The following is a 12,456-nucleotide window of genomic DNA, read 5'->3' as shown; positions in this document are numbered from 1 at the left end:
TTCCAGCAGGCGATGATCGCTGTCGCCCAGGTGGTCGAGCACCCACAGCCCCCTCACCAGGTCATCACCCGTGGCCAGCACTAGGTCCAACAAGGCGTCTCCCCTGGTGGGGCTGTGCACCTCCTGCTTAAAGAAGTTCAGATATGAAGACCTAGGGTGCATACACATGTACTAAGTTTCTGATAGTTAAGTCGACTTAACTCGACTTAAATGCCAGAGCATACACATACATGTAGAGCAGAGTAGACTTAAATGTGGTACAAGATAATATACTTCTAGGGTGTATTATTTTGAGTTGCATTAGTGTCAACTCTTAAGTCAACTTAAAGTACATGTGTATGCTAAGTTAACTTAACTTGTTCCAGCACTCCCATGCCCCATGAACCCCTGGGGCAGTCACTTCCTTATTCCACTACCTGCACCATCTGAAACTACATGCCTGTGGTGTGCTCAGGCTCCTAAAGGCACACACAGGCATCAAGGCCAGCTGCTGCCAGTCCCAGGTAAGTCAGTCCCTGTCTTGAGTAAGTGGCAGCAAGTGATGAGGGGTGAAAGGGAGGAACTCGAGGCTTCTGGAGTTTTTGGGGCTGGACCCCTGTGGACACCTAATGCCTGGCCAGGGGTAGACCTCTGAGGCCCATCTGCTACTAATTTCATGTTCCTTTCCAACAGGTCTACCATGTTGGGATGGCCTCACAGGGCTCCAGTGCTATCACCTGCTCTGATGCCCCAGCTTCTTGTAAAGATCCTTCCAGTCCAACCCACCAGCACCTGAACTGGGAGAGCAAGGAGGTGTTCCCCTGTGAAAAGTAGGTCTTCCTAGAGGACAGCTTCTTGCTTGCATACATCTCCTGTATATTAGGCAGGTTGGGAGACTGTCCAAGCAACATCTTGCATTTTTCTGACAGTCAAATTCTCAGACAGTGAGAATCTGTCAAGATGGTCACTGCTTTGTACCATCCCATCCTGGGACTTAGCTTGGGAATTAAAGTAAATGTTCTCAAGGCTGCCTTTTTACAACTGGAAGAGAAATACGAAGGGAGTAAATGTCTGGATATTGTGTGTCCTCCTTGGTAAACAAATCTAATATAGGCATGCCATCCCCCCTTTCATCGAACACTGGCTTTAGGACCAACATCTGCAGCATGTACAGCTGGTTATCACATCTGCTAGGCAACTGACCTGTAACAGGTTCAGTTCAATGAGCTTATCTCAGAGTGACGGCACCAAATCCATATCCTGATGGCTTCCTGGTAGGGAAAGGATGACTGAGCAACTCTTTGCTTGCACCGTCCAACAAATTTGCACTGTGAAGTTCTTTGAAACAGACATGAAACACTATACAGGCCAGCCTCATGGCCTTAACTCCAGGATAGTCTCAGGAAGTTCTGGTCATTTTAAAACCATATTCCTGGTGTCCTCAGATGTTTCAAGTACACAGCCCTGCCTGTCCCTCTGCATCTAGGATACACCTCACCTTTAGGAGGTGGCAGAGTAGAGAACAATACTTGTTCAGACATCAACAGTTCTAGCTATCACGTGGTTTTTTTGGGGGTGGGATATGAGACAAGACTGTGGCTCTCTTGATATTCTTGCTCATGTGATGAAGCTTGGATGAGCAGAATACAGATCTTAACCATGGCTACAAGGGCCTGAAATGAAGTCCCATACATATATTTCAGTACATAACCTAAATATTGAAACATGGAAGAGACTGGAATCTGTTCTTTGGCAGGTATATTTTCACCAACTCTGAGTCAATCAAAGCTCCAGTAGATTCTGCTGTGAAAGATTATTTCTCTTAGTTTACAAATCCTGGCTGTTGTTGTCTCCTAGTAACTTAGGTGGGGGGGGAAGGGAATATAGATCCCCTGATTCTTTAAATATGCAGTCATTACTGCCAGGTGGCAGTCTGACAGGCAGAACCCTGTAATCTGTAATGCTTGATCTCATTGTCCATTTTATGTACTTGTTTTAGGCCAAGTGCATGCTGCATGCTAAGAACCATTATCAAGAGTCAAATGCTTGGAGAGAAAGAATGATGTAGGTTAGCATTACTATACCATATATGGTGTGGAAACTCAATAAATATGTATGTCACAGGTCTAGGATAGGACAAAACTTTCTCTCCCCTTCAGAATGGGAAAAATACTACAAAACTTTGATGGAACTACTCCAATAACACAAGTGAACTAAGGAAGCAACTTTCGCTCACAACAGGTTCCCGTAAGAAAGAAAAACATGGAAAGATTGGCAGGGAGTTAAACACGGAACTGGAATGGGTAGTCAATGACTATAAACTCTGTCCAATGCCATGAGACTCTTTACCTGGTGCAATGAAGCTAGACTACTTCTCACTCGCTAGACTGGATCTGATATGGCTCCTGAGAATTCCATCAAAAGCATCATAGGAGAGAGGTGCACAGGTGGGTGGGGAGGGAAGAGGAAGAAGGCTAGTATCCACAGCTGTACCTTGATGATTTTTGATATGGCACTTGGATTGCCTTGGGTGGTAGGACAGCATCTGCTGTCTGAACTGGGGTTGCTGAAAGTCAGTTTGTGGTATGCAGTCCAAATGCCCAAAGAGCATCAGGGTTAGACTTTTGCACAGCCCTGACTAAGTTCACTAAGTGGTCCTGTGACACCAAACAACAAAGCCTCAAATCATGGCCTGTATCTCCCTCAGGCAGCACAGTGCCTAAGCCACAATGCTCTACACATTGTCACCACAGTGGTCACAGATCATTACTGACTAACCACTGTCCATCTTTAACTATGTCCTTGAACTCCTCCCTACTGTCATGTGAGGGAAGGTATAACCACATCCTCAATTAAAATGCATACCTGACCATTAAGTTTGACAATTAATCAACTCCAGCCATAAAGGTACAGAGATGTACAACTTTCATCCAATTACTTTAAATTTTTGGGGTTCCTTGTCCTACTCTACTTCGATTTTTCCTTTGCAGCTGGCATGAAGCTAAAACATTGGAAGGATCTCATACTGCTTTTATGCCCATTTTGCAGTGGGTGTTTGTTTTAGCAACAATATAATCGTTATTGTAGCTGACACTTCCCACAATGCTTCAAGCCGAGTTGAGCTGTCCATTATTTATAGTAAAATTGATCTTGCCTAGAGCAGAAGTGGACTCTCCTGTGACCAGCACCTCTATCTGCACTTCATGTTGCACCAGGTACCAAAGATCTCCATTTCCACTGGACAATGAAGATAAAAGTTTTCTTGGTGGTAACAGACAGGGTGCTGTTGTTGCTTTGCTTCTGGACCTGCTCTTCCTGGTATTCTGATGTAGGTGGTCAAGCCTGAAATGCTGATGATGGGAGATATTTTTTTTTCTGTTCCTCATGTGCTCTAGAAACCTGCTTCTCATGGGACAGTGAACCTCAGTATCCCCAAAAAGGCACAGCAGCATACCACAGGAATGCAGGTGGCTTGTTTAGGTGCTGTCAGACACTCCATTCCTGATAACATGACATCAGCAGCTTAGTCCTGTAATGATCATCCCTGACAGAGGGGAAGGGGTTGTTTGCTCAGAGAGAGAGTATAAATGATGGAGAAGGAACAAACCTCCTCCAAGTGCAGTACTCCCATACGGTACATTCAAAACTGAGGTCTGCACTGGTATGTTGACACCAATGACTCCATCTCCTCCAGAGGTGCCAACTTGACATTAAACTCAGAGGTGTGACAAGAGAGACTGAGTTTGAACTGAAGGGCACTGCACTTCAAAGACTCCATATTTGTGACTTCCCTCAACAGAAAATATATCTGCATGGCCCACCACAGGATACAAAGGGCATACAGGACCCACAAGTTTCATGTTAGTAATGTTAAACATTTTTCAGGTGTGGTGTGTGGGGCATGTGTTTAATTGTCAGCCCTAAATCCAAACAGGACAATACAGATACTAGCAGTCACACATGGCCAGAGGGCCTGAAAAGCTGAATGTGTAGGAAGTTTCAGTAAGAATTTACTAGGTCAGACACTGAGCGGGTTCAGTTTTGCCTCTTCCCTGTGGTAAGAGAGAAGCAAGGACAGATGGCAAGCATCCTGCCTTTTATGCACCCATAGAGGAGCATAGGGCACATGTGTGGACCAGACAGACGTGGCTATTAAAAGACCCTCTGGTCTCACAGACATGAGATGCATATGCTTTTACTGAAGGATCCACACTGACACATACTAGAAGAAGAAATACACATTATCCTAATGCACCAACAGCAGCAGGAAATTTGGAATTGTAATAAAAAAAAGATCATCCTTAAAACAAATGACGACTTACTGGACAAATAAAACAGATCAGTTGCTCATTCTAACCCACTTATAACCTGGCTCAAGCAGTACAATTGTGAAAAGTAAAATAGAGTCTGTACAATGCTTAGGGCAGGTATACTCTGTTCCACCTGACAGTCCCCTGGTGTTTGCCTGGCACACCAACCCTTCCTTACAGAGCTCATTCAAAATCCTGGAACATTTATGAACTCCATTCATTGCAATAAGCGCACTGGATGGTGTTGTGCTCAGCCCTTGAACTGCAAAGCCTCCTAACAATACAGAAAGAAGTACAGCATCTCATATAAATGCCTCTGAACTTAAGGTCTCAGAAACAGCTGCATTGCTTATTTATGGCATCATTTTCAATGATCTAAGAGGCTGTTTCCTACTTGGCAAGTCTAATAATGAAACTGGCTTTGCTGCCATTTTTGTGTGTTTTATGGTAATACCTACAGGAACAAGTCCAGTTGTCCAAGGACCCATTATGTTGGTCCTATTTTAAAAGCTTTCCAAAGTGAGCAAACAAGCCCACAGAATAGTAGAGAAATGCCTTTAAAAGTTAACTATTTGAAATAGATGCGAGTGGTAATTACCTTTTTTGCATGGAGACCCACCTCTTACTTCTGAGGAACTGACACCAATGCTGGTTGTTTCAGATCTTTCCAGCTTCAAGTAAAAGGAAACAAAATATAAAAAGTGAAGTTAATTTTTCATGCACATTCACATACACCAGGGAAGTCAAAATATGCTCTTTTTGCTTCCCCCACCCCTATATTTAAAGTGCATTCTAGTCTAAGGTTGCTTCACAAAAATAAGTATGTGAAATCTGCTAGTGAAGTTCACCTCCCATCTCCTTCTTCAGCCTCTCTACCTTCTCTTTTTTCTGGGAGGATGAACAAGAAGGAATGTTTTGTGGGCAAGACCAAGGAATAAATTAAAATGGAAGATTAACATATCAATTCAAGATGAATTTGTTAAAAACATATTTAAAAATGACTAAGCTTACATTTTTTTAAACAAATCACACCTCAATATACATGACATTTCTTTGAAAATTTATAGCTTATTACAATACAAATATTTTGTGAATTTGCTTTATTATTTGGCAAACAGTCTAACTGGATGCATTGCTAATACTGTACAATTCCTTTCATAGAGAATAGTGTAATATTCCTAATCAGAGAAAGAGGTGTAAAATGATTTAGACACTCACATAGTAATACACCTTTCTTTTCTGGTACCATTTTGCTTTTTCTCCCCCTCCCCCCTATCCTGTGCATCATTTATTCAATTAAAGAGACATGTGGGCAGCTTTTAGTTTGACTAGTTCTAGAGTACTACTGTACTACCAGGATAAACAACCCTCATCTAGCAAGAAGTATGCGGAATTTTTAATGTTCCTATAGCATTTATGACCTTTTCACATCTGGAAGACTGACCCTTGACTAGCACAGTGATCCTAGTTGGGAAACAGAGTCATTAATGATACAAACCATCCACTGGATGATCAGTTTCTTGTGGCATCTAAGCTTTCCTTATAGATTTCCCAGTAAAGTGATGACTTGGTCCTCTCTGCTGAATTCAGAGGCCAAGACAAGATTACAAATGGAGACTGGGACAAGCTAAGCTAAAGAGTATCTAGCACTACCTGCAATGTTTTAAGCTAAGTGCTCACAGTAGGTTTAATTCAGATTTATTTAAATTAAGACTAAATTCATTAAAATGAATTAAGATTTATTTAAATTAAAATAAAAGATGCTTGGCCCAATGCCACCATTTTGAAAAAAAGCTGTGAGGTTCCTACAGAAGTATCCAAGCTTGTATTCTTTACAATGGAAGCACGTGCAGATATAACAGTGACATTTTAACTAAGGCTGTACGAAGCTTTGGTAACTGATTTGATTGGAAGGAGATTCAGCGGCCAAATTTCTGAATCTGAATCAAATTGGGACACTCATTAAAAGGTCTGAACCAAATCAGAAGCTTCCAAATTGATTCAGAGAGATTTGGCACCAACTCGGAAATTCGACCATAGAATAAACAGGCAGCAGTTCTCGACCACGCTGGACACAGCTGCCTTCAGCTGGTAAGTCTGTTGTGGTGGGTAGAGGGGGAAGGGAAGAGCATGGTGGGAGGGGCAGATTAAACACCCCCACAGTGAGGAAGGGATTGAGGCTGGGACAAGCCTCCTAACCAGAGCTGGGAGGCTGTGGGACTTGGGGAAGGGGGCTCCCACCACTGTGTCCAGGAGGATATGGGAGCAGGCGGCTGTCCCTGGATCTGCACGGGGCAGGCTGGGACAGGCTGCATGCTGGCGGGCTGAGCTCCACGGGGTGGGTGGAGCCAGAGCTGTGCTCTGGGCTGCTAGCCCCAGCTGCAGCCTGGAGTGCAGCCCTGGCTCAGCCTGCCCCACAGACTGCAGTAGAGTGGGGGTTATGCAGGGGCTGCAGCAACCCTAAAATTCCCCATAGTCCCTGCCGCAGGCCTGTGCCAATCCGGATGCATGTGCCTGCCCCCATTCCCTCCTGTTGCCTGCACAGCCGGGGCGAAGCTGTGGCTTGTCCAGGAGGCGTGGGCAGGCTGAAGTGGCTTCCACCACTGCGTACCACTTGTCTAAGGCAGCACAGCAGCACCATCCTGCACCTCCCACCCCGGCTCGGCAAGTGGGGGGAGGGCATAGCCCCCACTCCCAGCACTTTCCTGGACTGGCAGCACGCAGCAATGCATAGTGGCAGGAGCCCCCCTCCCCAAGTCCTGTGCTGCTGCCGCCACCCTGGCTGGGAAGCTAGTCTCAGCCCCAATCCCTCCCTCGTTGTAGGGGCAATGATCTGCCCCGCCCCACATACTCCTTCCCTCTCCCCTCCGCCCACCACAGCAGACTTACCAGCTGGAGACAGCTGTGTCCAGCATGGTCAAGGACTGCTGCTTATTTAGTCTATGGCTGAATCTGAATCTGCACCGAATCTTTGAATCCAAATCTGAAATTGGCTAAATTGAAAAATCGGGACAGTGACTCAAATCACAAAATCACTGTCCCTCTGAATTGGCATCAAATACCTGCCACTTCACACAGGCCTAATTTTAACCACCAATGCCTACTCCCTAGCAGTCATGCTCTTTCTTTCCTTCTAAAATAGTTAAAAGTTATGTCTGCCCATAGCCAAAAGCTGTCAAATTTCCCAGTTTTTAAAAGAGCCTTGTCAATTTTCTAGGCTTAAGGTGCTCTGAGAAACAAGGTAATGAGCCTCAGCAAAGTCCAAAAAATTTAGCACAGCCTGTTTCTATAGTTACTGAGGATTGTTTATAATGAATTTAGGTAAATGTATTGCTTTTTTTTTTCTTTCAGTTCCCAGTTCCTATTCTTATTTATAAGGCAACACACATATACCATGTTTTAGACCTGTACAGTAATTTGTTACATAGCAAACTAAATTACATGGGATGTGTTTTAGTTTGCTACGTAAAGAAGTCATTTACGTTGAAGTATGCTGCCGAACATGTACACTGTTATGCAATTTAATCGTAACATGCCGCTGAACACATACGCTGGTATGCAATTAAATAATTAAGGGCAGTTAAACCACTAAAAGGGGCAATTTTATCATGAGTACAGGGGCCCTCTCATTCTATGACAACAAGTCACAAGGTCAGACTTTAGACAAAATATGTATTGATATTCCTAAGGCTGTGTTTACACATGGACAATTTTATGTAGCCTTTTCAGGGGTAAGAAGTTTTGATTCTATTAAAGTAGTCAGCCAAAGGATAACTAAAAATCCTGTATTTAAAGAGATACTTTTGCAGGGAATAATTAATCACAAATGGTTTGTGGGTTTTAGCTAATCTTAAGTATATTTATAGACACCATAACTGATTCTTTCTGAACATTGTGAGCCTTGCAGAAGGAATGGGGGTGGAGGGTGTCTTTTCTTCCCTGCTCTCAGATATTGTTCTTTCTGAATATTGTTCAGAATATTGTTCAGAATTCATTCATTCATTTAGAATTAGTTGTCCTCCATCCCCTTTTTATCCCTCATTTGTGGCAAAGGTTGAGAATAGTAGTGTAGTCATAAAAGTGCGTCAGAGATGGGTGAACTGGAACTGAGCAGCTATCTGTTACTTACCCAGAAGCAGGATGTATGCTATGCATGTAACCGCTTAGTACTCATTATCATGCTGCTAGCAGTTGTATAAGTCTTTATTTGCCTTTCGTTATGTCTCTGCGACTAATTTTGTAATATCTCACAGACCGCAGCGTACAAAGGCCCTATCAGGAGAAGGCGGCAAGATGGTGCACAGGGTGCTGGAAGCTCAGGCGTGCTTGGGGAAGCTTGGGCTTGGTGGGCTTCTAGTGCCCCATGCACCATCCTCACTGCCTTGTCTGGTTGCCAGCACACTCAGCTGCCCTTCTGCGGTAGCTAGCCCATTCCTGAGAGGTCCCAGTTGGCAGGGTCTGTGCACAGGGCACTGGAAACCCACCAAGCCAGAGCTCCCTTAAGCATGCCTGGGCTTCCTGCACCCTGTGCACTGTTGGATCCAACGGGTACTATCTGCGACCTGAGGCTCCATCCACACAGCTACCATCCTACCTGAGCAGCCCTGGGGGGCACCGCCACCACAGGGGAAAGCACCAGGCCCCCCTGCAGCTCAGGGTCTGCGTGACCCAGTGGCAGGTCACGCGGGCAGGCTCTACTGGGGGGGACGAGGGGGTGGAAAAGTCAGGAGAAGCAAGGGACCAGATATATTTTTTCCACCCTCCACCCCACCCACACACCTCCCAGAGACTGCCTGCATCTCCCACAGCTGCACTCTGTTTCAGTAAGCATTGCGATTGGCTGCCGAGACAACCAAAGTACTCTGGATGGACAAAATAAGCCTGTTATTATTATAGATTGTTTAACTACCAAAAACATATCACATTTTTCAGCCTGCCTCCTACAGAAACAGGACTGAAATGAAAGACACCAAATCAAGAACTTATACCAATTTCTGAACCCACAAAAAGCAAAATTTAGCTTTCATAAATGAATGGCTAGCAACAAAACAGAGCCAAAATACATTTGACAATCTTAAAAATATAAGAAATGTTTTCTGAAGGAAATCACTAAACAGAAAGTACAGACAAAAAAGTAACATGCTTTGACAACAAATGGTTTAGAAGTGCTCATAGACAGACGTATTTGTATAGCTTACCATTGTCTCTTTGACTTGGTCTGCAGCACTTGTTAGTGTGGCTGAAGTTTCTGTGTCTGCTGGATTTACGGGTATACAAGGTACAGTCGTACAACTAGCCAATACAGGGTACAGTGGTATTTCAGCAGGGACAACTGACACGAATTGGTCTTTAGCAGTATTAGCTTGCTGGTAGGTGTCTGAAATATTATAACCTGGTTCTCTTAAATCTAGTATGAGAGTGGGAATCTGGTCTTCAGTAAAAGGTGGTAGGTTAAATTCACTGTCAGCTTGTTCTAATGGTACAGAACTGTCTGGTGTCCCTGCTGATGCAGAAGTTGGAACATACTCTTGGTAAAGTAAATTACGTAATTTCTCATCCAAACTTTTTATTGTGTTGTCAACAAAATCAACCCTGGGTGGCCCCTCTCCATCCGACTCTACTGTACAGGGTTGCTGCAGCAAGCTGATGCCAACCCCAGTGCAGGCGACTGGCTGGGATTGTGTCAGCATTACATGTTGCTGGGACATGGCTCCTGAGACTTGGGTCGGACTCTGAAGCTGAGATCCTGTCAGATTTAGAGAATCAGAAACAATAGCGACTGGGAGCATCTGGCTCACAAAGGAATGCTGCACCACACTGGGCTGACTGGCCTCTGACAAATGGGGGATTTGTGGTGCAGGCTGACTTTCTAAAATTCCCACATCAGAGAGAACAGGAAGTGGAAAGAGTTCTGCCGCCTGGGCAGGGACTGTCTGAGACGATTTGGGTGGCCCAACAGTGCAACATGAAATCTCCACATCAGGAATACAAGTGTCTTCATCTTTCAGCTGTAGTGTTTGTTGGGAGGATAATGGAACAAGCTGAATGTCAGCAGGCTCTTCTAGCGAAGCTGCCGTGTGGGCAGGAGTATTGGGCTGACTCTGTATCGTTGGCTGTAGTGAAGGATATTCTTGTTGACCTGTATTAGCAGCAACCTGCTCTAACACATATGGCACAGTCCCTGGTAATGTTGCAGCTGAAATTTCTGCCTGGGTCTGTAAAGCTGCTGAAGACACCGCAGTAGGAACTTGCGCCAAAGAAACAGGTGTTGTACTGGGACTGTCGCACAGACTTGTTTGATGAGAAAGCTGCTGATAAGCTACAGTACTTGATTTATCTGTCACTGTAGAGTTCACTGGGTGATCGTCAGCCTGTTCTGCATCTGTAAGGAAGTAAAACCAGCAATTTAACCTTATATAGACAATATTGTGAATGTGCTGCATAGGAGTTACTGCAAAACACTCCTAGGTTTAATTACAGCAGCTAAATTACTCAACATTTTCTATCAAAATGACAACTAATCCAATATTCTAATAATAAACTCAAACTGCACACTAAACAAAAACAGTTTTGCAAAAGGATGAGTCCTCTGAAAACATCTGACTAGAACTTCAACTTAGTCTTAACCAGAGTTTAAATACTGGGACTTTTCTGTATAGTATAAGAATGCTTATATTTTGGTTTATGTTCAAGAAAAATACATAAGCCTATAAAAAGTCTTTCAAAAGGATGTAATGGATATCTAGATCCATTTTAAATGGAAACTGTTTTGTACTTCATAGACCATTAACAGTAATAATAGACAGCTTATAAACTACATTTCAGCAGTCTTAAAGTGAGATTAACAACAAGGTACACGTCCTATATGGCTCCTTAGACTGCATTAGGGAATTCAGATAAACTTTTTGCTTTTAAAACAAAGTATTTAAAATCTGAATTGCATAAATGTGCACATCTTGGTGCAAAGTTCTTAACCCCAAAGGATGTTAGTAACTTTTCATTCCTACCCAAAATCCAAAAGTCGTTTTACAGTTGAACAAGAGAGGTAAATGCACTCCTCAGCCAAGCAGACATACCCTGCAGTGCTCCCCCACTCCCCCTTTCCTAGCTCCCCTGGTGGTAGCTTTCTGGGATAGTGATGGTGATGAAGATCAAACCTTAGAGAAACATCAATTTTTTGCAGATTTACTATATTTCACTGATTTAGAAGAAATGATTTTAGAAGAAATGTATTGCTGTCATTTGTCTGACCCAGTTATCAAGTAGAACACAGAAGCCTTAGTTAACAACTGAAAAATCAAACTACAGTATTTCCATTTTGAAACTAATGCATCCAATTACCATAAATTGGACTGGTGGATCACAGCAGCTTGTGGTGCAAGGAAGTCAGAGGAGTACCAACCACTGCTCGCAACTTTGACATCTTTTACTGGCCAGCATGCAGAATAACATTAATAGAAGATATACTTTACCCTCTTCCTACCAATATTCCAGCTAATATAAAATAACAACAATAAAAGCAGGAGAGAGGAAACAACAGTCTTTGGGAAAACAAGGCAGACTGAGATCTTGCATACCCTGGAGAAATAGAAGCTTTTAAAATTTGTAATTACCTGGACCTTCAGGCTGTTGTGTGCTCTGAGGAACAGGCGGAGAGAACTCTGGTCCTTCAGCAGTGGGATTTTCCACAACCGGGCATATAATAAACCATCTTTTCCCAGTGTGTAAAACTAGTCACGAAGAGAAAAATAAAGGATAAACATTGATGTGTAGAATCAGAAAGTTCATTCACTTTCACCTATCTAAACTACATGTCAAAAGCTACTCAATCTCCCATGTTCTAAGGGAAAAATTGGGTTTCTACCAGAGTAATGAAGATTGTTGAGGGTCTCTGTAGCCAGCCCTATGAGGAGAGGCTGAGGGACCTGAATCTCTTCAGTCTCCGCAAGAGGAGACTGAGGGGGGATCTTGTGCCTGCCTACAACCTTATCAGGGGCCAGCAGCAGGGACTCAGGGAAAGTCTGTTCACCAGGGCCCTTCTTGGAGTCACCAGGAACAATGGCCACAAGCTGTTTAGGTTGGATATTAGGAAGAACTACTTCACTGTAAAGGTGGCCAGAGCCTGGAATAGGCTTCCCAGAGAGGTGGTGCTCTCACCTTCCCTGGA

General features: G+C 43.7%; 1 protein-coding gene across 1 annotated transcript in view; it reads right to left on the bottom strand.

The window, feature by feature from the left end:
* WNK2 (WNK lysine deficient protein kinase 2) overlaps positions 1-12,456 on the bottom strand; it is a gene marked incomplete at its 5' end in the record, with an annotated part of 206,484 nt that overhangs the window by 45,743 nt on the left and 148,285 nt on the right. Inside the window, 3 exons of the mRNA XM_019537018.1 lie at positions 4,888-4,960; positions 9,488-10,671; positions 11,903-12,019. Coding sequence (XP_019392563.1) covers positions 4,888-4,960; positions 9,488-10,671; positions 11,903-12,019 — 1,374 coding nt within the window. The remainder of the gene's footprint in view (positions 1-4,887; positions 4,961-9,487; positions 10,672-11,902; positions 12,020-12,456) is intronic.

Source organism: Crocodylus porosus, unplaced genomic scaffold (genome assembly GCF_001723895.1).
Source record: "Crocodylus porosus isolate Cpor-Errol unplaced genomic scaffold, CroPor_comp1, whole genome shotgun sequence".
Classification (NCBI taxonomy): Eukaryota; Metazoa; Chordata; order Crocodylia; family Crocodylidae; genus Crocodylus; species Crocodylus porosus.
This window is presented reverse-complemented; position numbering and strand designations above follow the sequence as displayed.